Here is a 24,801-nt window from a genome sequence, read left to right on the forward strand (position 1 = left end):
AGAGCTTCCGGCTCAGTTCCATCTTCACCACGATGGACCAATTTAGCTGCCATCACTTGTAAATACAACAGCAAAAGAACAGAATTCCTCATCCTGAGGAAGAGACTGAGCTGTACCTGGAAAGAATGTTCTTCCTTTTTAAACCTGAGACCCAATCCATGGAATTAAGATTTTAAAAAATTCCAGTCTGCACTGGAGAGTGTGGTGCCCTGAACTCCCAATCTGGGTCACCTCACAGTTCAGCAGCAGATGCCTGCTGTGCAGACTGGAGATCATGGCATGGAGACACCAGCAGAACCATGTGTAACAATAAAACTGTTATTTGTGGGATACGCAACGTGACTGAAGTAAGAAAGCAGGATTATGGGCTTAAAGTGATCTAACTGGGACATTTTTATATTATATTTATGAAACATGATGCCTAAACATGAAAAACTCCTACCTAATAAAACGTGCAACTTTCCTCCTTTAATGCTGAAATTAATGCAAAACTGCAGAGCAGAAGCTCACATGGTTTTCCAGACTTTTACTTGGTTCTGACTGCTCTCAATTTAATCTGCTGCTTGGAGAGCATCCCAGGGCTCCATGTTTATTACCCACAGCCCTTTACTTAGCACTGCTACAGCTCCTGAATCAGCACATTTTGCGCTTCATGCTATTAAATGGGATTTATGAATTACTACCTTATTGATCGGTTCACTGATCATCCACACTGCATGGCAGCCCTTCATTCTATAACTCAGGGAACCACACATAGACATCAGCACCTATCAGCTTCAGGAGGAGCTGACTGACTCCCAAACCTTTCTGTATTAACTTCAGTTTTACACAAGGGTAGGCAGAATCTCAGAGTGAAAAATAGCAGGAGCAAGGAGTGTGTCATCATTCCTGGCCAACTAAATCACCTTGTTTCTCTGCAGTCGCCCACATGTGCCTGCAGTTTGGAAAAGCCAGAACCAACTGAAGCTTGTGTCACAAAAGGATGTGAGAAACTATGAGCTTAATGTCAAGATCACCAGTCTTCTGACTTATCAACAAATCTGCTATAATTTTACTAAAAATATGTCATCTCACTGTGAGCTTTTGTTGGAAATGTGATGGAGGCTAACAGCTAGTCGGATCAGTACACCCTCTGCTTTAGCTGATTAAAACATCCCCAAGTAAAATGGTTAACATCTGTGGGATACAACTCTATGTTCGAGACTATTAGGAGTCTATAATTATGCTTATTGTTAAGTTTGGTGTTGATTTGTGCAGCTGAACAATGTCTGTGTTTCTATGTTATCTTGTGCCCCTTTTCTTACTTCTACCTACTAAAAAAAGTATTTGTTTAGAGTGGCCTTTGACTGTGCTATCTTAACATTATTAGTTTTCAGTCCAACTTTCTTTCATTTTCTGAATCATTTTATCATAGATTTTTAATTTTTTATCTTTTTTATTATAATCTTATTTTAATAATTTTTTATTAAATTTAATTTTTATTCTCTTTAAATTTTTGTATTCTTTAATTATTTTATTACCTTTATGCCACTGTAATGCACTTTTCCTATTATGTCTTTTGTTCTTTTTTTTCCATGTACAGCACTTTAATTGTCTTGCTACTGAAATGTGCTATATAAATAAACTTGCTCATGTCTTATATTCTAGGTTCTTCAAAGTAGCCACCTTTTGCTTTGATTACTGCTACGCACACTCTTGGCATTCTGTTGATTAGCTTCAAGAGGTAGTCACCTGAAATGGTTTTCACTTCACAGGTGTGCCCTGTCAGGTTTAATAAGTGGGATTTCAGGCCTTATAAATGGGGTTGGGACCATCAGTTGTGTTGTGCAGGAGGTGGATACAGTACACAGCTGATAGTCCTACTGAATAGACTGTTAGAATTTGTATTATGGCACCAAAAAAGCAGCTAAGTAAAGAAAAACAAGTGGCCATCATCATTACTACTATTCAGTAGGACTATCAGCTGTGTACTGTATCCACCTCCTGCACAACACAACTGATGGTCCCAACCCCATTTATAAAGCTTGAAATCCCACTTATTAAACCTGACAGGGCACACTTGTGAAGTGAAAACCATTTCAGGTGACTACCTCTTGAAGCTCATCAACAGAATGCCAAGAGTGTGCGTAGCAGTAATCAAAGCAAAAGGTGGCTACTTTGAAGAACCTAGAATATCAGACATATTTTCAGTTGTGTCACACTTTTTTGTTCAGTATATAATTCCACATGTGTTAATTCATAGTTTTGATGCCTTCAGTGTGAAGCTACAATATTCATAGTCATGAAAATAAAGAAAACTTTGAATGAGAAGGTGTGTCCAAACTTTTGGTCTGTACTGTATGCTGTGATTAGTAATACCGCCCCCTACCCAATCAGTGACAGACAGTCTTCTGATGTCGCGTTTCAGCACAACTCAACACAGTTGGAACCACATCCGTCCAGGTACTAAAAATAGTAACAGTTCAACGTAACTGATGGAATGGCCCAAAAAGCGAATACAGCTATACCGAACCATACTGAGTAGGGACTAGAGGAATTAGTGGACTATTACTAGACCTAGAAAACAGAGGAACGAACCATTTTTGATACTGCTACACAACTGATTGAAATAAGATCTAAAAGTGTTCTATGTTCTTGGCGAGACTAAAGCAGACTGAAAAGTCAAAGTGGATCTGATGGATTGATCCAGCCAACAGGGTCAACCAAAGTTACTTCCCATAAAAATACAGACACAAACGTAACAACAGTCTGTTTAAAATCGTAGACTGTCAACATCCGCTAATATACATCACCGATAAACATTTTCTCCACGAGTTGTTTCAAACTGCTAAAATTAGCTATAGATCTAACTAGCTTCAATCACTCTGAGCATTTATGTACATTTCCAACAAGCTCACAGTAATATGACATATTTCTACTACAGGTAAAAGGAACTATAACTGAATCACAGAACCTTACTTCAAAATACCTGAATTAAATAATTAAATTAGCACCTGCAGCTTTACTATTGCTGTCAAGGATATTTTGTATTATTTCAAAGTATGAGTTGATAATTTAGTACTGGATTTAATAGTGGGTTTACATGTGAACTGACAAAAGATTGAGGCAACAAAGCAGAGCTGTAAAGCAGACAGCTAATGGTTACCTTGCTGATATTAGAACAGTGGATTATTCATGTACAATTCATATCTCTCCAGGGGGAGGTGTAAAAAGAGGATGTGGAATGAAAATCAAGAATACGGGAGAGTGGTTTTAGATAAAATTGCTCTCAGCTGCATGGAGAAGGTGTGTCTAACTAATGTGGTTTGGCTGTCTATCAACGTCAGGCATTTGGTCTCCCCTCAGTAAATATTAGCAATATACACAAACACAGCACCGGACCTAAAAACTGGACCCAAAACATGACCTTCATCACAGTTAAGCCCTGATTTAAAACAATTACCACTACAAGTTCATCGTATCATTTGGTTACATGAGTTGTGAGTAGAAAAGCATAAAATTAGCATTCAGTCTGACGAGCCAAACTCTCATGCCCATAAATCCAACAAAAACAGAATATATTAAAGTAATTCTACCAACTTTCATTTTTTTCTAATCAACGTAACTCATGTAGTGTTAAAAATGGTCCTGACTAACGATTTAATGTTTATCTTTTGATAGGAAAATAATAACATATGGCCAATTGTACCGGTGTAAAGGTATCCTGAAGCAATGAAGTTTTCCATTGTACCATCCCTGTGCTTTAAATTCCTCATAAGATCTCAGAGCACCGGGTTGACCACAGTTTTCTACAGCTTCCTTCAAAAAACTGTTGCGTTATAAACCAACAAAGACTAGAACTCCTCTGAGCTCCTTTTGGTTGCTCAGAAATCACAAATCAACCTGCACATGTAAGCTTTCAAAACTCAAGCTGGCATCGCAGAACCACAGGAGGTGGCATGGGAACTGAGTGTGCGTGGTGTAGAGCAGAGGTGCCCAACTTCAGTCCTCGAGAGCTATTATCCTGCAGCTTTCAGATGCATCTCTGCGCCAACACACTCGAAATAAATGGTTGAATTCCCTCATCAGCATTTTGTCATTCAGGTGTGCCGAGGCCTGGTAAGCAGTCATTCAATTGAGGTTTATTAGAAAAGGAATCCAGCCAAAAGTTGCAGGACAGTAGTTCTGGAACACTGGCATTTTGCCCATGTGTGTTGGACATCTCTCTTTCTAAAAAGGCAAACACATTGGTGGTGTGTGTGTGACATCTTTTCAGTTTAGCTATGTAAATCTACGAGCCAATTGGCCGGACAGATCGTCTTTACTCGCTGCATCACTCACTTGAGCCAACTCTGACTAACACTCATACAGGTCAGCCACCCTGATCGTCTAAAGTCATTGGTCCCATCTTGAACGGTTTTGTCAAAGGGGGTTCTGGCACACACAACTATGGGCACACTAAGGTTTGTCACGTGGAATGTCCATGGAGCCGGCACCAGAGAGAAAACGTTTAACATTTTTAACCAGCTTAAAAGACTACAGGCAGATGTTGTCTTATTACAAGAGATTCATAAATCTGCCACAGCTGCAAATGATCCTAAATCACTTGAGTCTCTTAATTAGCTTTCTGCCTGCTGTAATTCTAGGCAAAGAGTAGCAAACTTAATTCACAAAAATGTAAACGTCTACAGTATTAGACACAGTTACAGATCCAGAGGGTAGATATATAATAATGAAAATATCTATACATAACCAAACGATATGTATTGTCAGTATATATGCCCCAAATGTTGATGACCCCCCCATTCTTCCATTCATTTTTTTCTCTACCGTCTAAACACTTGGATTGCTCACTTCTTCTTGGGGGCCATCTCAACTTTGGTCTAAATGAAGAACTAGACAGGTTGACCACAACAGGGACTCAGCACAGTTGGCAATCAATAAATATAGTTAAACAGTACATGATTACGGACTTTGCGATGCATGGCGATCTCTTCACCCTAATCACAGAGAATATACTTTCTTCTTACATGTCCATCACTCTTACTCTTGTCTGGTTTATTTCTTAGTCAGCAGTTCGTTGTCGACTGACATTTCAGACACTGAGATACACCCTATAGCTGTCAGCAATCATGCTCCCGTCTCCTTAACTTTAGTAAATCAGGAAGAAAACCCACAAAGCAAAAACTGGAGGTTTAATATATCATTGCTTAAGGATGAAGAATTTAGCAAATATTTAAAAAAAGAATGGACTTCATATTTGGAGTTTAATGACCTCCCGGGGACATCAACTTCTGTTCTCTGGGAGGCAGGGAAAGCAGTGATGAGAGGTAAAATACTCTCATTCTCATCACATAGGCGACTGTGGCTCAGTAGGAAGAGTAGTCGTCTTGCAATCAGAAGGTTGTGGGTTCGTTTCCAGCTTTCTCCTGCCATATGTCGATGTGCCCCTGGGCAAGGCACTTGACCTCAAGTTGCCTACCGATCTGCGTATTGGTGTATAAATGTATGAGCGTTAGTGAGTGCGATTGGGTGAGTGTGGTTCTAGTGTAAAGCGCTTTGAGTGATCTGCATGACTGGAAAAGCGCTATATAAGTTCAGTCCATTTACCATTTACCACATAAGAAGAAAAAAGAAAATAAACGTATTCAGGAATTAGAAGAAACCATTAAATTGTTAGAAGTGGAAATGCTGAGTAAACTACGTAAAGCCAAACTAGAATTAAATGAAATTATTGACAAAAAAAACAAGTCTTAGTGCGAATAGAAAACTTTGAAAATGGCAATAAATCAGGTAGCTTTTTAGCTGGCCAGCTAAAAATAAATAAAGAAAAGACAGCTATATCTGCTGTTAAAGACTCGACAGGGAATACAGGTTATGATCCTGAAAGAATAAAGAGTACTGTCAGAGATTTTTATAAAAGCGTTTGTTGGGTCATCATCCATCTTGTGAGCCAAACAAACTACAACACTTCCCAGTAGGTATTGCAGCTCTGGCGTCACCGCCAGAAATAAATACCACCTGAAGTGAATGGTGAGCTGTCATTTCCAGCCGTAATATATTGCAGATACTGCGCTCGGAGGCAGTCTCTGGTGAAATAGAAGCTTGCGGGTGGGTTTATTTGTCTCCCTACTGGCCATCCCCGGAAGAGCTTGACACGGCCGAAAATCTGTCTGATATGAACACCCACAGAGGTTTTTTTTTCTACGGAGACAGGTTTCCTTCTTGTTTGCTCCAGTTGACTGCCACAGTTCATCATATTTCTCCCCGTATGGACAACGGAGAAGTTAACCGTGTTGAGTTTCACAGACGTGTGAATACTTCACTTCCCCCCTTTTTTTTTTCCTTCAGATCTACAACCCAGATCTACAGACTCCGATGAAGAGAAAGAAGCCGACGCCAAAGTAATTTTGTTCTTTACGTTCATATGCCATATCATTTGGCGTTTATGCTGAACTGTCTGATTGCTGTTGGAATACTGTTGAACTCAGTGAGTTTACCATGTTTTTGATCAACTGAGTGCTGTTCAGTTGGAGTTAAAGTGGACTTTAAAGTAGACTGAGGATGAGAACTGAGCCTTATGTTCTTTTCCAGTGTTTCACCGCTTACGACCTTCTTGTTTTTCCACTAGCTTCCCGCCTCAGAGTTTTATTACCCTTTATTTCAAGATTAGCCAGCTATCAGCTGTTAGTGACGAAGGGGCCGGCTGCTAGGTGCCTTACCGAGTCTGAGCTGGCATAGCTCTACCATATAACAGCTGAAAGCCGCTATCGACACGCATGCATGGACCAAAGTAAGGCTTCACCGTTTATTAATTCTGCTCCATTTTTCCAAGTCAATCCACGTTGTTGTCTTATTCCCACCCAGTCCATAAACTGCTGGTTTGATCTTGATCTATACTCAGTACGCATCTTTATTTTTGACTGTCAATTTACCCCTTTGTAGAATAGTGTATGCTTAGTTAGGTGAACGTTGGTGGACCAGAATAGTTTATTGTAAGAGGGACTATTGGTTTAATAGATTTTTACATAGATAAAGATCACACAGTAACATTTAGCGTGGTTATGTTAAGAATTATCAGTTAATAATGATAATTAACTAATTGTAATTATTAAGTGCTGTGAGCCCAATAATCACATCAGCAGAGCATATCTCTAATCTCTATTTGTAAGGAATGTTTTTTGGTTAGAATGTATTCCTTCTGAATTATGATTTTTAATTGTAATTTTGATAAATGTTTATAATCATAAATCCCTACACTTTATATTCACCACATATAGACCCGTCAGACAATGACATTGATCAATTTCTCGATAAAGTAACACTTCCTGAGTTATTAGATAGTCAAGCGATGGCCCTGGATGCACCACCGACATCAGCTGAAATCCAGGAAGCCCTCAAAAGCATGCCCAATAAAAAGGCTCAAGGCCCAGATGGATGTCCCAGAGTTCTACAAAGAATTCCGGAATATTTTGGCTCCAACATGAAACCGAAGCAAATGGCATACTTCCGCCAGATATAAATCACTCTCCTGTTAAAACCAGAAAAAGACCCAGTACTTCCTACCAGCTACCGTCCCATATCCTTTATTAAGGTTGATCTCAAAATAATCCGTAAAGCCCTCGCAAAAAGACTAGAAAAGGTAACTCTTCTCATAATACTTCCTGACCAAACTGGTTTTATAAAAGGGAGGCATTCATCCACAAATTCACGCAGATTAGGCCCCCTATCAAATGCAAACATTTTGATTTGCCTTTTTTTTTTTAGCTCTAAATTGTTGCTTTTGGTCTCACAAAGAGGGGCAGGAGTACCATCTTCAGCTGATGGAAAACCTTTCTCTGGCAAAAATTAAGAAAACGTACAACTCCCAGTGACAGTCATGTGACAACAGAAGAGCACGTGAATTCTTTGTAATTTGTGTGTATTTGGGTGTAAAATGCAGGTGACATCTACTGTTTGCACTTAAAACTGATGACTACATCTTATTGCTACCTGGATGTCAAAATGAAACTTCATAGACTAACAGCATATAGCCACAAACATTTCAGAAACTCAACTTCTTCACAATCTAAAGCCAAGACAAACTTTCTGACAGCATTACAGAAGGTGATAACATTCTAAAACAACCATAATCCAAGAGCTCAAAGCTGGAGGTCACCTCTCTAGATATTTATTTGGAAAAAGACCCCTTAATGAAGTCCCACTTAGATCTTCTGCAAGTCTTTCACCTCACACATGTCTAGTGGGCTGGAGGACACAGGTTAGGGGAGATGGTAAAATTTTAGTCACTTTCAATTTAGGGAGCAAACAGGAAACAAAATACCTGACGTAGGAAATAAGCTGCTGGTGTTCTGTTCATGCAGTGACAGAGCCAGATAAAGGCCCTTAGCAGTAGATACTAGAAAGTCAGGTTAAGTAGCATCAAGCTTATCATCAGGACAGATTTCAGCTAACTAGTACTGACTCCATCATAGCTCATCACTTAGCTGCTTGCTCTTAACAGGCCTCACAATTACATTTCTCCAGCAGGATTTTCCACTCTCTAGTTGCACATGAACAATGATTGATTCAAGAAACTTAATACAATAAAGATAACTTCAAAAAATCAGGCACCGTTTCATCTCCTCACAGGTTTTCATTACCTAGTCCAGTATGGAGAAGGCACACATGGTCCCTTCTGCTTACACATGTGCAGAAGCAGAGACAACACAGTTTCTCCTTAAGTAGCCAACTGTGAGAGCAGTACACATGGACAACATTCTGCACTCATTGGTATCATTAAGGCTAAAATTATTCCAAATAGGAAACAAAACTGGGATCGCTCCAAATACAAAACAATATAAAACAGAATCATTTTTTAACAATGTTTCAAACCAAAAATGCATTATCTAATGGTATTAGAAGAGTACTTATATTCTTCTCAATTATCAATGGAAAAATCTTTATTGGTATCACAATAATCAAACCTTCTAATTACCGATCAGCTTTTTGCATGTTTGGATGATTTATCTTTAGTGATGAGCTCCAAGTCTCACTAGCCAGGTTCTCCAGGTACTACGCTCTTCCATCATTAAGGTCATCAAATCACTCTTGACTGACACCTCCTTCTAATTTGGCATGGGAGACAGTATGAAAGCCCTGTTTTTTAACTATTATATTGTTTTTGTGATCATCTGGAGCCAAAAACAAAATGGAACGATTAATTTAATTAATTGCACAGCATTACTGCTCACTGAGGCCTGTAGAATCCGAAAGGCAGTCCTTCGGCTCTTTATAATTTCTCCGAACATTGAGCAGCTTCACCTTGGGCTGACTTAACTGGGAATCTCCACCCCTGGGACTGTTGGCAGCTGCCTTAAACGCTTCCCACTTGTGAGTAATCCATTATGTTTAGAAATGGCCGTTTAACCACTACAAGGTTGATGAGAAGCAACAATTGCTTCTGTGAGGTCATTGCTGATTTCCTTCTTGGCACTGTTTGAACACATACAGCTGAATCAGCAAACAGAAGCGCTAACGCTTTTAAGTGACACATGAAATGATTAACGTTATAAAAGGCGTCTGGACCTGCTTACCTGAATTCCTCTGAGAGCAGCAGAGTTAGCCTTAGATATTTCCACAGAGTTTCTCTATTTTGGCTTTTTAATTGAAAAAAGTATGACAGCGTGCAACACGTTATTCATTTATTCCAAAGGGGAAAATAAGCGGTTTTATAATGTCCATATACTGCGTGAATGTTTTATAGTCGTTTTTATAGTTTTATTAGAATGGACTTTGTTCATCAGATGCTCCTTTATTTCATATTTAAAAGTGGTTTTAAATTAAGATCCTTTATGCAGAGAAATCTGCAAACAGAACTGCAGACATGTTTAACCACATGAGTACACACCACCGATTTATTCATAAAGCCTTTTATAGAAGAAAGAAACTTTCTTCACGTTATGTTAATTATTGAGCTCTGAGCCAGGCAGATATCAGCAACCTGAGTACACAACCTTCCATGTGGTTGGTTTGTTGGATACTATCAGGCAACAAAAAACGATTAAGAGAAATGCTAAAGAGAAAGAAGTAAAGTTTATTGGTGTATGAAATGCTGTTGAGTAACCTGTCCTTAAACATATGACCACTTAAATATGCAGCGAATCCTAACATGTGCTGTCTGTAGGCATTCAGATCAAAAGGTCACACACTGTTACAGTCTGAGTTCAAGGTCTGCTACGGTTCTTCCTGATCAGCTTTCTCCGGGACTAGCAGAATTCCAGGGATGAGAAAACATCTGGATTACCATCGTTGGTTTCAATGAATGTAAAGCACACCGAGCCATTAAACTCATTCTTGCATGTAACAAACATGCAGGCTTCCTTTACGGATCATTTTGTCAGTCACAGAGCATTCAGCTCTGACAGGCCTCACTATGTGAGGCGTAGGCCCCAGCCCTTTGTTGGCCCTACCACCCAGCATTCACCTAAGCAGCATACAGAAGATATATGCAGGGGATTTCCCCTTTATTAGCTATGTGTTGCCCCCTGCAGGCTGTCCAAATCGTATCAGTGTTTAAAATTCAGCCATGGTTGTTGCGCGCTGTCCTCAGCTAGCTATTTTCAGGATCAGATTCTATTAATGTATTTCTCAGATTAGACGGACACTGGAAGATCACCACATACCTCTTCTCTCTCTGCACATGTGGCTTTTTGCTTTGTATCAAATCTACGTCCACAATGCCAAGCTTACAGCTTGTAGTTGTTCGTTAATACCAGTCGAGGTGGATCAGAGGTAAAATAACGGTAGCTGAACTTCAACCCCCCCACCCCCAGTTGGTTTTCTAAACAAATTAGAGGAGATACATGTAGCTCGTGCACTATAACTGCTGTTATCTAACTTGAGTGTAGGCATGAAGGGCAGGGATAGTCAGTATGAGTTGCCAATCAATTTAAGGCACTTGGAATATAACAGCCCACCAAATATCACAGAACAAACGGTCCTTTGGGAGAGTCATATGAATATATTGTGCAGCATACCTCACTCCCCTCTCAGCCCTGACATAATAGGTTACTCTAATTAAAGGTGAGTTTCCACTGCAGAAACCTTTTCAGGAGCCAGAACATGGCCCTGGTAGGAGGGTGGTACTTTCTGGATGGAGCTTTGGAGTGGTTGTTGTGATGTTACACCTTTTTCAGTTTATGGTTTACACTCCAGCGATTTACACACCATTGCTGTTCATAGATAAGACAGGAGCTCTGCACTTACAATGATGAAATCAGCCAATCTTCATGGAAACAATTAATCTGAGGAAACAGGACTTCATCTTTTATCATCTCCACAGAGAGAGTGACACTCTCATGAAAGTTGTAATATTTGACAGCATTTATGTTCTAGACACAGCTTAAAGTGATCACAGCTGCCCAGAATTGTTGATCATTCGTGTTTTTCAGTTTGAATGTAGCAAAGACGCTGCAGCAGCTGCTTTGTGTGTTTGTAGTTATTCTTCCATAGGAGACACACCTGGCAGGCTTTAATTATCAAAGATCTTTAGGTTATTACAAACTTTATCTGAGTTACAAGTGATTTTAAGTCAGTTTCAGATCTTCATTGCTATTAATTGGTAATAAATGTTTTTAGGTAGCTGATCACAATGGTTGGTACAGTTCATTTAAAACCCACTCAGTTTGGCTTTTAAACCATAACCGCTATGAGACAACTTGTTATTATTGATGTAATGATCTGATTTCGTCTTTTAATTGGATCCGGGTCTACTGTTGTCAGAAATCTGTGTTCCCAGATCACAGCAGCACCCCTGCAGGAGGAAAGGCTGCTTGGCATCCGGGGATGTAATCTACATAAACGGTCTGTGTTCAGGACCTGCAGAGGAAAAACACGTAGGAAACAGCCCAGATAGATTAAAAGGTTCCAGAATGCTAAGCTCTGGAGAAAAACCATTCAGGATCCCCATAGAGGAGACACATGAAGGAACACTTCATAAACGGTTAGCTCAGATGTTTTGAAATGAGGTTCTATGAAGGTATTATCAGTAAATGTTCTTTAACATGAAGAATCACCATGACCTTTGTAGAAAATTCAGTACATCCTCTAAGGTGGTGGAAGGGAACAGGCTATTCAGACGTGCTCTCTATCAGTCTTCATCAGCTGATTAGGACTTTGGATCATTTCCAAACATCGGCATAAGTTTGTGTGTTTGATACGGGGGAACCCGGGTACGTTCCGGTTGTGCCAGGGAGCAGCCAAAAGGACTCCTCCACAAATGTGACAGACAACCGTATTAAACACAGAAGACAGAATTTAACAGAGAACAATCAGAGATCAGGTTGGTCCATATGTTCCTTACAGATCCCTTCACCCACAGAGACAATTCCTAGTCTCTAGAAGTAGAATGGGAGGCAGATCCTTTAGTTATCAGGCTCCTCTCCTATGGTAACAGCTCCCAGTTTGAGTCCGTGAGCCAAACACCCTGTCTACTTTTAAAGCTAGGCTTAAAACTTTCCTTTTTGATAAAGCTTATAGTTAGAGTGGCTTAGGTTATCATGAGCTCTCTCTGTAGTTATGCTGCTTTGGCATTAGGCTGCTGGAGGACATACATATGATCTCTCACTACCATTCATTACTTGCAGTTATTGCTGCTATTAAGTTCGTGTTCTCTCTCTGTTTATCTGTCTAAAGAAGGTACTCATGGCTCAGTGCTGCTGTGTTTAGCCGTTTCTTCTGAACAGAGCCATTGTCAGAACATTATGTCTTCTCTTTGGTTTTCCTTTCAGTAGAAAGTTCCCCTGGCTCAGTCCTTTGGCCGTGGCAGATGGCCACTCATACTGAACCTGTTTTTTTTTGCGGCACTAGAGGCCTTTATTTTTCCATTTTTTGAAAGTAGGTAGAGAGGAAAGAGGGCAAAGAGAGGGATAAACATTTGGCAAAGTCGCCAAGTCCGGGACTCAAACCCAGGACAGCTGCCCCGAGGACTATAGCCTCTGCACATGGTCACGTGCTTCACCCCTACACCACCAGTGCCACACCCCATACCGAACCTGCTGGAAGTGTTTTTCCTGCTAAAAGAGAGTGGCTCCATTCTACTGTTGCCACATGTTTGCTCAGGCCAACATGGTGATGCAAACAGTTGGGCTTCTGTGGATATAGAATTCTTTATCAATTGGCATTTCATGATCAACTAAGTTTGACTCTATCATGTTATGACTGGACCAAGCTGGACTCTATGTACTTGGATCGCAACCTTCTTATATCATTTGATTGTACTGGAATCAATTGGACTATGTTAAGGTGAATTTGAACCAATTCTGTATAAGTAGATATGACCTGGACCAGATTGGAAAGTGTCTCAAGATGACACGCTGGGACTTGGAGCATATAAATCATTCAAAGTGAATTGAATGAGGTATGTTATTGTACTTTATAAAGTTCAACTCCCAAATTGCCTCAGCTGTCACATAAAACACACCAGATAAAAGGTTAAGGTGTCTCAGACCCGGCTCACAAGGGTTCTGTAAACTGTTTAGCCCCTCATGCTCCACCCTACAGGGTTACTGTAATCTTAAAAGTGCTACCTTCCAACAGGAGCCCTATGATTAGCAGACTTCAATGTTCAACGCGCCACACAAACTAGGGGCACAAATAATACTAAGTATGCCTCCAATGTATACCACAGTGGAGGGATACTTATTTTCCCCGTCAGCCTGGATGCATCATCATCCAGGCTGATGATGCTGCAGTGAAGGTTTGAGATGATGTGTCTGTCCATGAGGGGAACAACAGAACCATGCTCTTGGGTTCATGTTGGAGGATTCCAGAGAGACGGCGAGAGAGCGGTTTTAAAACTCCTCCCCAGCAATTGTAGACAAATTTAAACCAGATAACATCAGCATCTATTGGAGAGTGCTGGACCCAATTAAACAGTGACATGAATGTGTTTTAGCCTTACAATAGGTCGTGACAGTTCACACGTTGTTGGACTGTTGTGCAGAATGATCAAATGTATTTCAATTCTTTTCAGTAAAAATAAGATCCAGTTCATTAGAAACTTTTGTCCTGCTAACATCAGGTCAGAATAGCCTTTATTAGGGATGTTGGGCATCGATATGCCCAGACATAGACATCAACACTGTAAATATGGAGGACAATCTGTAACCCAGCCTGACTTGGCTCAGGTTCGGACCGGTTCTGGAAGAAGGGTTCTAAATGTGGTGATCAACGTCTTTAGAACAACTCTGCTCATTTAAAGACAGCTACAACCTTTTAGTGTTACAGTGGCTTTTAATATCTCTTCCATGTCTATTATGAATTTTATTTTCAGCACCTCCGCCTCACTGTCATTACAGTTAACGTACAGAAGTGATACTAGGGCTAGTTTCAAGCTGCTTTGAATGTTTACTAATTTATAAAAAGAGAAGTTAAACAACAAACTAAACTAACATTATGCTTTCTTGTTCATGGTATAGAAGCTAAATGTTGCTGCTTACTGCTGAGGTACTGGATGAATGTTAATCACATCTGCAGCGAGTCTACTAGGATTGGTAGGCAAGCCCTGCTTGGTTGTTGTGTTATATTGTTTTATTAAGATAATTAACCAGGTTCATCCAGATGCACAAACCATGTGTTTCTAGTCATAAAAATCACCCCATTAATCTAATCAGCAAATCAACTGCTATAAAAGGTGGGAAGATGTTTTCTGCTGCAAGCGCAAGGCTCACCTCCAAAGAAACACTGCAGCCCATATCTCTTCCTCAAAATCTTCTCACATGCAGGAAGGAAACAACGGCTGAGAATACTCCAGCTGAAAAAACGCTTTTCTAGATCATCAAGAAGATTTTTTTGCAGCTGTTGGGAAATCCGGAAGTGTCCAGTAAGCGCCTGGGCCGTCTCCTAGTATGGTCTGCACTACAGAATTATGCTGCCACCAGTACAGAGGTTGCTTAAGATTGGCAGGAGATAGGTGTGAGCATTTTTGCACCTTAAGGTGAAGGCTTGAAAAACAGCCTTGTGACCAAAAGGGCAGCAAAAAAGCCACTTCTGTCCAAGAAAAATGTCAAGGACAGACTGAAATATTTAAGGAAGAACCAGGATGGACAGCAGAAGCCTGGAGCAAATGGGCAGGGGACAAACAATGGAGAAATCAGCCTTGGCTGCAATTGGAAGCATTTACATTTGTGTTGTTTATTGATGCACAGTGTCCATTTTCAGCAAGTAAATAGAAAGGAAAATGAAATAGATGAAATACAGGGGTTGGACAATGAAACTGAAACACCTGTCATTTTAGTGTGGGAGGTTTCATGGCTAAATTGGACCAGCCTGGTATCCAGTCTTCATTGATTGCACATTGCACCAGTAAGAGCAGAGTGTGAAGGTTCAATTAGTAGGGTAAGAGCACAGTTTTGCTCAAAATATTGAAATGCACACAACATTACGGGTGACATACAAGAGTTCAAAAGAGGACAAATTGTTGGTGCACGTCTTGCTGGCGCATCTGTGACCAAGACAGCAAGTCTTTGTGATGTATCAAGAGCCACGGTATCCAGGGTAATGTCAGCATACCACCAAGAAGGACCAACCACATCCAACAGAATTAACTGTGGACGCAAGAGGAAGCTGTCTGAAAGGGATGTTCGGGTGCTAACCCGGATTGTATCCAAAAAACATAAAACCACAGCTGCCCAAATCACGGCAGAATTAAATGTGCACCTCAACTCTCCTGTTTCCACCAGAACTGTCCGTCGGGAGCTCCACAGAGTCAATATACACGGCCGGGCTGCTATAGCCAAACCTTTGGTCACTCATGCCAATGCCAAATGTCGGTTTCAACGGTGCAAGGTACGCAAATCTTGGGCTGTGGACAATGTGAAACATGTATTGTTCTCTGATAAGTCCACCTTTACTGTTTTCCCCAACATCCGGGAGAGTTACGGTGTGGAGAAGCCCCAAAGAAGCGTACCACCCAGACTGTTGCATGCCCAGAGTGAAGCATGGGGGTGGATCAGTGATGGTTTGGGCTGCCATATCATGGCATTCCCTTGGCCCAATACTTGTGCTAGATGGACGCGTCACTGCCAAGGACTACCGAACCATTCTTGAAGACCATGTGCATCCAATGGTTCAAACATTGTATCCTGAAGGCGGTGCCGTGTATCAGGATGACAATGCACCAATACACACAGCAGGAATGGTGAAAGATTGGTTTGATGAACATGAAAGTGAAGTTGAACATCTCCCATGGCCTGCACAGTCACCAGATCTAAATATTATTGAGCCACTTTGGGGTGTTTTGGAGGAGCGAGTCAGGAAACGTTTTCCTCCACCAGTATCACGTAGTGACCTGGCCACTATCCTGCAAGAAGAATGGCTTAAAATCCCTCTGACCACTGTGCAGGACTTGTATATGTCATTCCCAAGACGAACTGACGCTGTATAGGCCGCAAAAGGAGGCCCTACACCATACTAATAAATTATTGTGGTCTAAAACCAGGTGTTTCAGTTTCATTGTCCAACCCCTGTACATCTGAGCAGTCTGCATGCTGTGCATGGTGCAACTTCCTCTAAGCCAATAGGAGCCAAAGCTGTAATGCTACAACATCTGAACTATTGTTTCCCCTCAAAGGCCCATTTACAGCCCATAGGTCCTGTTTTTCCCCCAATGCTTTTGGACAGAAGGTGTGTTTATAGGTCCGATCATCTGGTCATGACCTCACACTACCTGAACGTTTCTCATTTGTTTGTTTTATTCCACTGGACTTCTCAAGATTTCAGTAAAACTTCAGTAAAACCAAAAACGTCGGTGTATTCTTTAAAAAAATATTTATTTATTTTAAGTTTCACTAATATCTATGCGGTAATCCTGCAACAGTGGGCCAGAGTGGTCATAAGAACAGCCTTTACACCTTACATGGAGACCCTGCACTGCTCAGATGTTCACTTTTGGGGACAAATATTACTCAGAAATATAAAGACTTTCATGGTTCTCAGCAGGACATTGAGGTAAAGAACATCATAGCATAACCAGAGAGCATTATCCAAATGCAGTTTCGGATTCATTGCATTGAAATAACTGATCCAGATAAATATCTCCTGCACCTCATCTGTTCTTTCACATTATTTGCATACAGGTACAACCACCAAACTGTAACCTGGAAGATCTGAGAAGAGCAGGAAGAGATAAAGGAAAGCTCTGATGTTAGAGTGGAGGGGAACCACTACCAGTGTGCTGTTAACTGGTAGGACAACAGGACAGTGACACACAGCAACTTGTAGAGAAGATTCAAGGATTGGACCAAGGCCTTGGTTTGCTGGTACCTACAACCAGAAGAGGAAGGTGTGGCTGGTTGGATTCACCTGTCATCCAGGTGACGTTCCCCCTGAAACATCACTGCTGGTACAATGACTGGTCCCAGTACATATTGCAAAGCTCTGAAGATGTCCAGAAAGAACATCCTGAGCAGAAACAGCTTCAGGTAGAGCCAGCATCTTCTCTGCTCCAGGTAAAAATTATCTTCTACCATATTTCACTGCTTATAATCCTCAGGACTTGTTTCCTAATTGATTTTGTTTTAATGTGATTCAGGTGAACATGACAGCAAAGAGAGGACAACCATCTTCAGACACATCCTCAGACCCAGAGACCATCCTCAGGAGATGTGAGTTACCAACCAACAGGTCATCAGATTCTACCCCAGTAAATGTAAGCAACGCTCTGATTGGACACTTCCCAGAGAGGACAAACAGAGGACGGTGCAGACGCTGCAATGAAGGCTATGAAGCTGTTCTAGGACCCATCACTGCAACTGGACCTGAACTGGGACGGAGTTAGAATTCATTCAGGAGCCGTTTGATTGTTCATAAGAGACCATCCTCACATGATAGGAGCAACCAAGCCAGAACTTCACCTCAACATGTTGAAAATGAACAAATAGTTTGGTAGAAAAATTACATTTCTTCAAATATGATTCATCGTGATATTTACTGCCATGGGCCATAAATTAATGACTTCTTGACTATTCTTTAGAGTTTTGAGACCGCGTGAGAATAAATAGAGGTTCTGCTCTCTGTGAGTCTGTGTTACATTATGACATCATTTCCCTAAAAACATTTTCATTTCTACATCAGACGCCTCCTGCATCAACATCTAACACGTACAAAAATGGTCGCCCAGTTTAATCTACATCCGCCTCTTACTGGGTCATTAAAGTCTATTATTTTGGAATCCAAACTGATTTCATATGAAGTAATAGATGGCAACCTTTAATGTTCCATAAAACCCGCTATTTGTTGTTTCTGTAGATTAAAAAATAACTTCAAACACAACAGAGTTAGTCTGGTAATTCGCACAGCTGTTAGGAACCAGAACATTTTCAGATCATTCTGTAGTTCTGTTAGTACACTGGTTTAAAAAGCTGAATACGGTGGCTTTAGTTTGCAGGTTTAGACCCTAAGATGCGTATTTTATGCAGCTCATGTACTAAACAGTAAGATGAAAGTGAAAGTCATGCTTTCATTGCGCAAAACATTTGCTTTTTTATTCCAAACACAGAACCGGACGGAACATAGACATCAGAGAAGAACCTTGGTAGCAGTAGGAGAGCCTTGCTGTGTAAAATGAGCTGCGGGACACTTGTTGGACTTCCTCCTGTGTGGACATGTAAATGAAACCGCTCTGACCGAACCGCTCTGTCTGTCAACAGAGCTGAGTCAGAGCCGCCTCAGGTCACTGAGCCGATCCGTGTCAACGCTCCATCCCACTTACCTCCGAACAGGTGAGGCGACAGGTGTGCAGGTAATGATCCAATCACCAGCCGGGGACTCTCATGCCCTCTTCGGTCCCTGTCCGCCGCCTCCTCCGGGCTGCTGCCGCCGGACTCCGGTGAGCTGTAGACTCCGCCGCTGCTAGGAATGGTGATGCCGGACTGGGCTCTGGCAACAGGACCCCCGGAGCCCCCCGCGGACGTGGCCCTGGCTCTGGGTGGCTGACCGGAGCTGGAGGCGGCTCCGGAGGCTCTGAACGCGCCGTGTGCGCGGTACCGCACTCCCGCCCCTGCTGCGGTGGACCTGCCGACGCCGCTGCTGCTGCTGGAGGTGGCTGATGGCAGGTCCGAGCCGGAATAGGCTCTGGTCCGTCCGTTAGCGGACGAGTTAGCGGAGGGGCTGCTCTGCTTTGCCCCCATATTAACCTCCGCTATTTGGCTCTGATATTTAAAGAGGCAGTCTACGAGCCGCAGCGGGACAGTGCGCCAGTTTTCCGTCCAGGACAGATGGCTCCGCAGAAACGTGCTGGAAGGAAACAAAAGAAACAAACTGTCCGCTGCTACGATCCCATCAGCCAGGGAGAAGTTCGATCAGCCATCCGTGACTCCAGCTGGAGATGCGTGGGAAAGTTTAGACGCTGTGACCATTGTTGCTCCCGTGCTGCAGGTACCCTGGGTCCCCTTCTGGTCTGAGCCGCCGAGCAAGGCACTCCTCAATGTCCGCTGCAGCATCGCACCTGAGCGGCCAGCTGCTCACAGCGCGCCGCCCCGCAGCACATTACTGCCCAGGAGGAAGCGACGGAGGAGAAAGTGTGAAGCAAACGTTTCTTAGCGGCACCAAGGAGACTCGTGCTAACAACAAAGCTCCATGTGTTCACGCCAACTTCCGCCCAGACATTTCAAAATAAAGGCAATGTGACGTAAAAAGGTTAGGTAAAGATCCAAAGTCTAAACGGCTCTGTTAAAATGCCAGATTTTTTAGTGCTAAACATGAAATTATGATAAATCACCACACATCTTAGTCCACTTTTAATTTGACATTTTTTCCTCATTGTTCATTTTAAAGCTACTCAATCTGTTAGAGGGAATAAAGTGAAAAATAAAAATGCGTTGTTTTACCATTTTTTGATGGAATTTCAGTATTCGGCCTTATTGGACACACCTTTCCATCCTATGGATGAAGCTCAGCTGTCCCACATGGATCTTCTCAGCATTCTTACATTTACATGTTTTAGCTAAAGCTTTAGTTTGCTCAGAGTTTAAAAACATTCAGAATAATCTCGCTGTATGAATGTATCTGTCAGGAGAAGCCTTAGAGGATATCCTTTATGTTGTGTAATGACTTGCCAGAGGTCATTAATTAAATCTGCTAGAAAACATGTGGGGTCACCAGAGGGGGTCCTTGCTCAAAGATGTCCTCAGAATTTGAGAGATTTGGAGATCTTTTGCCAGAGTGAACATTTCAAAGAAGACAGAATGCTAAAAGTGTAACAGAAAGTTGTTGAGCAAACTAAAAGCCTAACTGTGTCCACACTTACCCAACCAGGTAATTGCTACAGTTTGATTTTTCATTTTTTTTCTATCAAGTTCATCCCATATGATGGAGCTCTTCACCTTATCCCTAAGGCTGAGCACACTACAGAAGAGGCTCATTTTAACTAGTTGTATTTGAGACCTCGTTCCTTTGGTCATGATCATATCTCATGACAAAAGATTTTCGAGAGCTTTCTTTGTTCTGTCTGCCACCCTTTACCATGACAGACTTGAGCAACTCCAATATTACTGCAGACAAGGCCTAAATCTGTTTATCCATCTCCTGCTCCATCTCGCTGTCACTCATGAACAAGCCTCCAAGATATTTGAACACTTCTGCCTGTAGCAGAGACTGAGCTAAGACCTCGAGGGAGGAGGAGTCCACATTTTTCCCCTTAAGAACCATAGCCTCAGGCTGAGCTGAGCTGTTTAAAATATTTTTGCTTGGGCTCAGTTATGAGACAAAACCTGAACATGCCCATTCAGAAGGTATTATGAACCCTAAATCCAACATATCTGCGTGTTTGTATAGTGATCACTGCCTCGAGCTGAGGAAGGTTTTCACTGGATTCTCGCTGTGACTCTCTCCAGCAAACCAACAGGCTGTCACTCTTCATTCAGTCTGAACTAAATGTGGTGTTTTTGTTAAAGCCCATCACATGAAATCTTTTTTGATTTTTGAAATCAGAAAAGATTTGGTGAAGTATATACAAAAAATAAGGTTTTGTCTTTGGCCAACTCTGATTAGTGATTGGCTTGGAAACTAATCCCTGTTTCATGAAAATGAAGATGCTGAGATAATTATCTACATCAGGTAAGGTATTGACTGTTCATAACCTCCAAACAAACTCCGATTTAGCTCAGGGTGAGTTTGCAACTGTCTAGAGAAAAACATTATCAGGACTCTTTCTATTAAATAGCAGAAGTCAGGCTCTTATTTTGAAAAGCAGAGGGATTATATCATGGAGAATTGTGTATTTCTGGTTACTTGATAGTTATGAACTAACACGTCGGATGACGTAAGGACAGAACGTCAATAACAGGCAGTTTTAGGACCCACCTGCAGCTCAAAGTTCTGCTGTCAGACTGCACTGTTATCAAAACAGCCTTTTCTTTCTTCCTCTTAAACAATATTATTATTTCCAAGTCTACAAACCCAACCTCTTTATTTATGCATGATTTTAAAACTCAAACCTTTGTAGGATGTCGGTAAACTGATAGAGGAAGTATCTGAGTGGCAGCAGATTATATGCTGCTGAAAAAACGGGTTTAGAAACATTTTGACTACATGAGTCTGAAAAGGAAAGCCTAAAAACTTAAAAGCAGCTGATAATCCAATTCATTCCAGGCTCGTAATATAGTACCATAATACAACTAAAAGTCATGGCAAAACACTGTACAAAACAAAAATAAAAAACAGATTAAACAAATAAATCTAGAACTTTCTCTAATAATAACTACCTTCCTTAAACTTTAGCCCCTAAAGTTGCTCTCGAAAAATGACATAAAACTCTCCAAAGTAGGTTTAACAATGTTACTTCGCATCAGAAAATGGGACACTGATTTTTCTACCAGTTCAAATTTTAACTATTAGAGTAAAGTTTGCACAAACGCTTTTAGAATGACCCAAAATGCCAACCTTCAGCTGATACAACACAGAATCCTTCATAAAGGGTTAGGGAAGTTCCAAATGGGTTTCTCACAAACTAACACATGTCCAAACTGCATATGAGCTTTGCCTGATGGCTATCGACATGCTCTCTGGCATTATCTGCCTGCCTATGGCATTTGGTTAAAATAATCTGAAGACCTACCAACATGCCTAGAGTACACAGTACCAGTCTGCCCATCATTTTTGCCTTCCTGGTGACATCACAGAGATTTGGAAATTAAATGATACAGTAGACTTTACTGATCTCACAATGAAGAGATGAACTAGATGCCACACTCTTCTTTCAGTTCTAAGCATTGCGAAAAACAATACTTACTTAAGAACTAGCATAATGAAAAGAGTTTAAATATAATTTCTTTAAAAAAGTAATCACATATTGTTTCTATGGAGATTGTTTCTTCTTGCACGAAAAACCAACAGATACATTTTAAATTTATTGGCATAGGGGGTATGGGCTTTGCCACCTTGGCATCAGGAGCCAAAGGAGGGGGAATACCGGCACCATCTGCGGTACTGTCCCTAGGAGGATTGGAAATTTGGGTGCTGCCCTGCGGTGGCAGTGCTTGCTGTGGCCTCTTCTCTAGCCTGCCGCTTCTCCTGGCTGCGGTGGGGGGGGGGTTCAGGGCTGGGTCCCTAGTGACTTGGGGCCTGCTCTGGCTCCTGATGGGGTGGCTGCCTGTGTGCTGGGTGGGGAGTGCTACCCCACCACCCCTGGACTGGCAGGTGGCCAATGGGTGTGGTGACTTGGGCTTTGTGAGCTGGGGATGTGGGGGCAACACCAGAGCTATTATTACCTCTTTTTTCTATTGTTCTATAATACTATGGCATTTTGGGCTGAGATCAACAGGACAGTACTTGACACACTCAAAGTTGTTGGGCTAATGATTCCTGACCAGGTGGTGTTCTGATTTGTTGGTCTCAAAGAAAATATTCTAACTTTATCAATCATTGAGTAAATAATTCTTATTTATAATTATTAGTAGTTGCTAATAGCCAAACCAGACCTAGTTGGGGTGATGGCCTACTGGTTAGAGAGCAGGGCATTTGCATCCTGGAGAGGCCACAAGTACCCCAGTTCGTATCCCCCAGCCTGCCACTCTGGGTCCCTGAGAATGCTCCCGGGCGCTGCACAGTGGCAGCCCACTGCTCCTTCAGGGATGAGTTAAATGCCGTGTTTATGTTTTTGTTCATTTACCTGGTTTGGTCCTTTATTTACCCTTTGTCTCCCTTCAGGCTGTCCCACACCTATTCCTAGTTTCCCTTGATTACCTAGTCTCTCTGTTCATTGGTTCATCCTGCATTTCTGTTTGTATTTAAACTCCTTAGTTGCCATTGTTCCCTGCTGGTTCCTTGTCGTTGACATCCTGTGTTGCAATGTTATGCCTGGTTCGGGTTCCCTGTGCCCTTGGTTTGCCTGTTAACATCCCTGATGTCTACCCTGGAAACGTCTCTGGTTGCTACCTGCTCTATGTCTCCATGTGCCTGCTACTCCATGCCAGTTACCTTGTCCATGTTCCATGTCCTGCCTTCTTGTAAAGTTTGTTTTTGTTATTATTATTATTAAACTCTTCGACTCTGCATGCTGCTCCCGAGTGTTTGGCTACACAATGGTCCAACTCAATAACAGCCTCATATGACATAGCCACTTTTTAGAATTATAGCTCAGTTTTGCACCTGGAGCTCTTCTTATCGTCCTCTGCTCAGATTGACAGAGAAGCAGCACGTTATTGGCTGAGCATCAACTGAAAATAATGTTTAAATGTGAAACATCGTAAGGTTTGTTACCTAACCCGAGGCTGCTCACTGTGCCTGCTTTCCGGTTTCACTTCATTTTACTTGTAAATCTAATCACAATCACAGAGAACCCATTGTGTTCTTTAACACAGAGATCCAGTCAGAAGTTTGGACTCCGCTGCTCATTCTGAACCAGCATGTTAGTCTGAGCATGCTTTCCATTTAGTCAATTGGTGGCTGTAAAATCTACATTTTTGTTGATCAGTAGTGCAAAGAAACACAAACATGCAGTCCTCACACTCTGCGTTTAACTTCTTCAAATCTCTCAGCAGAGGAATTAAAAGATCTGAATGGGTGCATTTTTGTGAAAGGTTAAAGTATTGTGGCTTTTAAGGATTAATTTGCTCCTTTCTTTTTTTTCTCCACAGTGGAACAATAGTACAGCTTACTTCTGCAACAATTCTTAAGAACAAAAATTAAGTTCTAAGCTTTGAATTTCTTGTAAATTGTCTCCTGTGATTTTCTCCTCTGTTACATAACTGGTGGACATTTGGCCTCTCTTCCACATTGGGGGGTTTTCCAGCATGAGCTTGTTGAAGATCAAGCTACACCATCTGAATTGGAGTTAAGTCTTGATTTTGACTAGGCCACTCCAAATTTTCATTTTATTTGACAGAATTCTTTGTTCAGTGAATGGGGGGTTTTCACATGACGCACTTTGCGATCGCCATCTTGGGTGGCAGCTGCAGCCTGTTTTTGTCGTTTAAGCATGATTAGTGAAGCAAAACTCCGGACCATTCATTTAACTATAGGGAAAACTTGCTTAATTGTGGGTTGTGCTGCTTGTTGTGGTCAAGACTAATGTTCATTCTATCGTCGGCCAGCCGTGATAGAAAATCAGTGTGAGCAAACAAAAACACTGAGTACACGTCGACTACTGTGGCTGAATTGAATATCCAGGGTGGATTTGGACGGCTTGAACCTCACTCACGCCCGAGCGTGCAGTGCACATTTTGTGACAGGTCAAAAATAATAATAAAATAATAATATTCTGGAAAGTAGTCTGCCAACACAGTGAGCTGATCAGTTGCACTCAGCATTGCCATCCAGCACTAAGCACTGTGACCTACCTCA

The 24,801-nt window shown here is 41.6% G+C and overlaps 1 protein-coding gene across 1 annotated transcript in view; it reads right to left on the bottom strand.

The window, feature by feature from the left end:
- Positions 1 to 19,899, bottom strand: part of znrf2b (zinc and ring finger 2b) — a 53,293-nt gene extending 33,394 nt beyond the window's left edge. The window contains exon 1 of the mRNA XM_047362070.1: positions 18,731 to 19,899. Coding sequence (XP_047218026.1) covers positions 18,731 to 19,148 — 418 coding nt within the window. The 5' untranslated portion in view covers positions 19,149 to 19,899. The remainder of the gene's footprint in view (positions 1 to 18,730) is intronic.
- Positions 19,900 to 24,801: the final 4,902 nt, after the last annotated feature.

The sequence above is a fragment of the Girardinichthys multiradiatus genome, chromosome 3 (genome assembly GCF_021462225.1).
Source record: "Girardinichthys multiradiatus isolate DD_20200921_A chromosome 3, DD_fGirMul_XY1, whole genome shotgun sequence".
NCBI lineage: Eukaryota > Metazoa > Chordata > Actinopteri > Cyprinodontiformes > Goodeidae > Girardinichthys > Girardinichthys multiradiatus.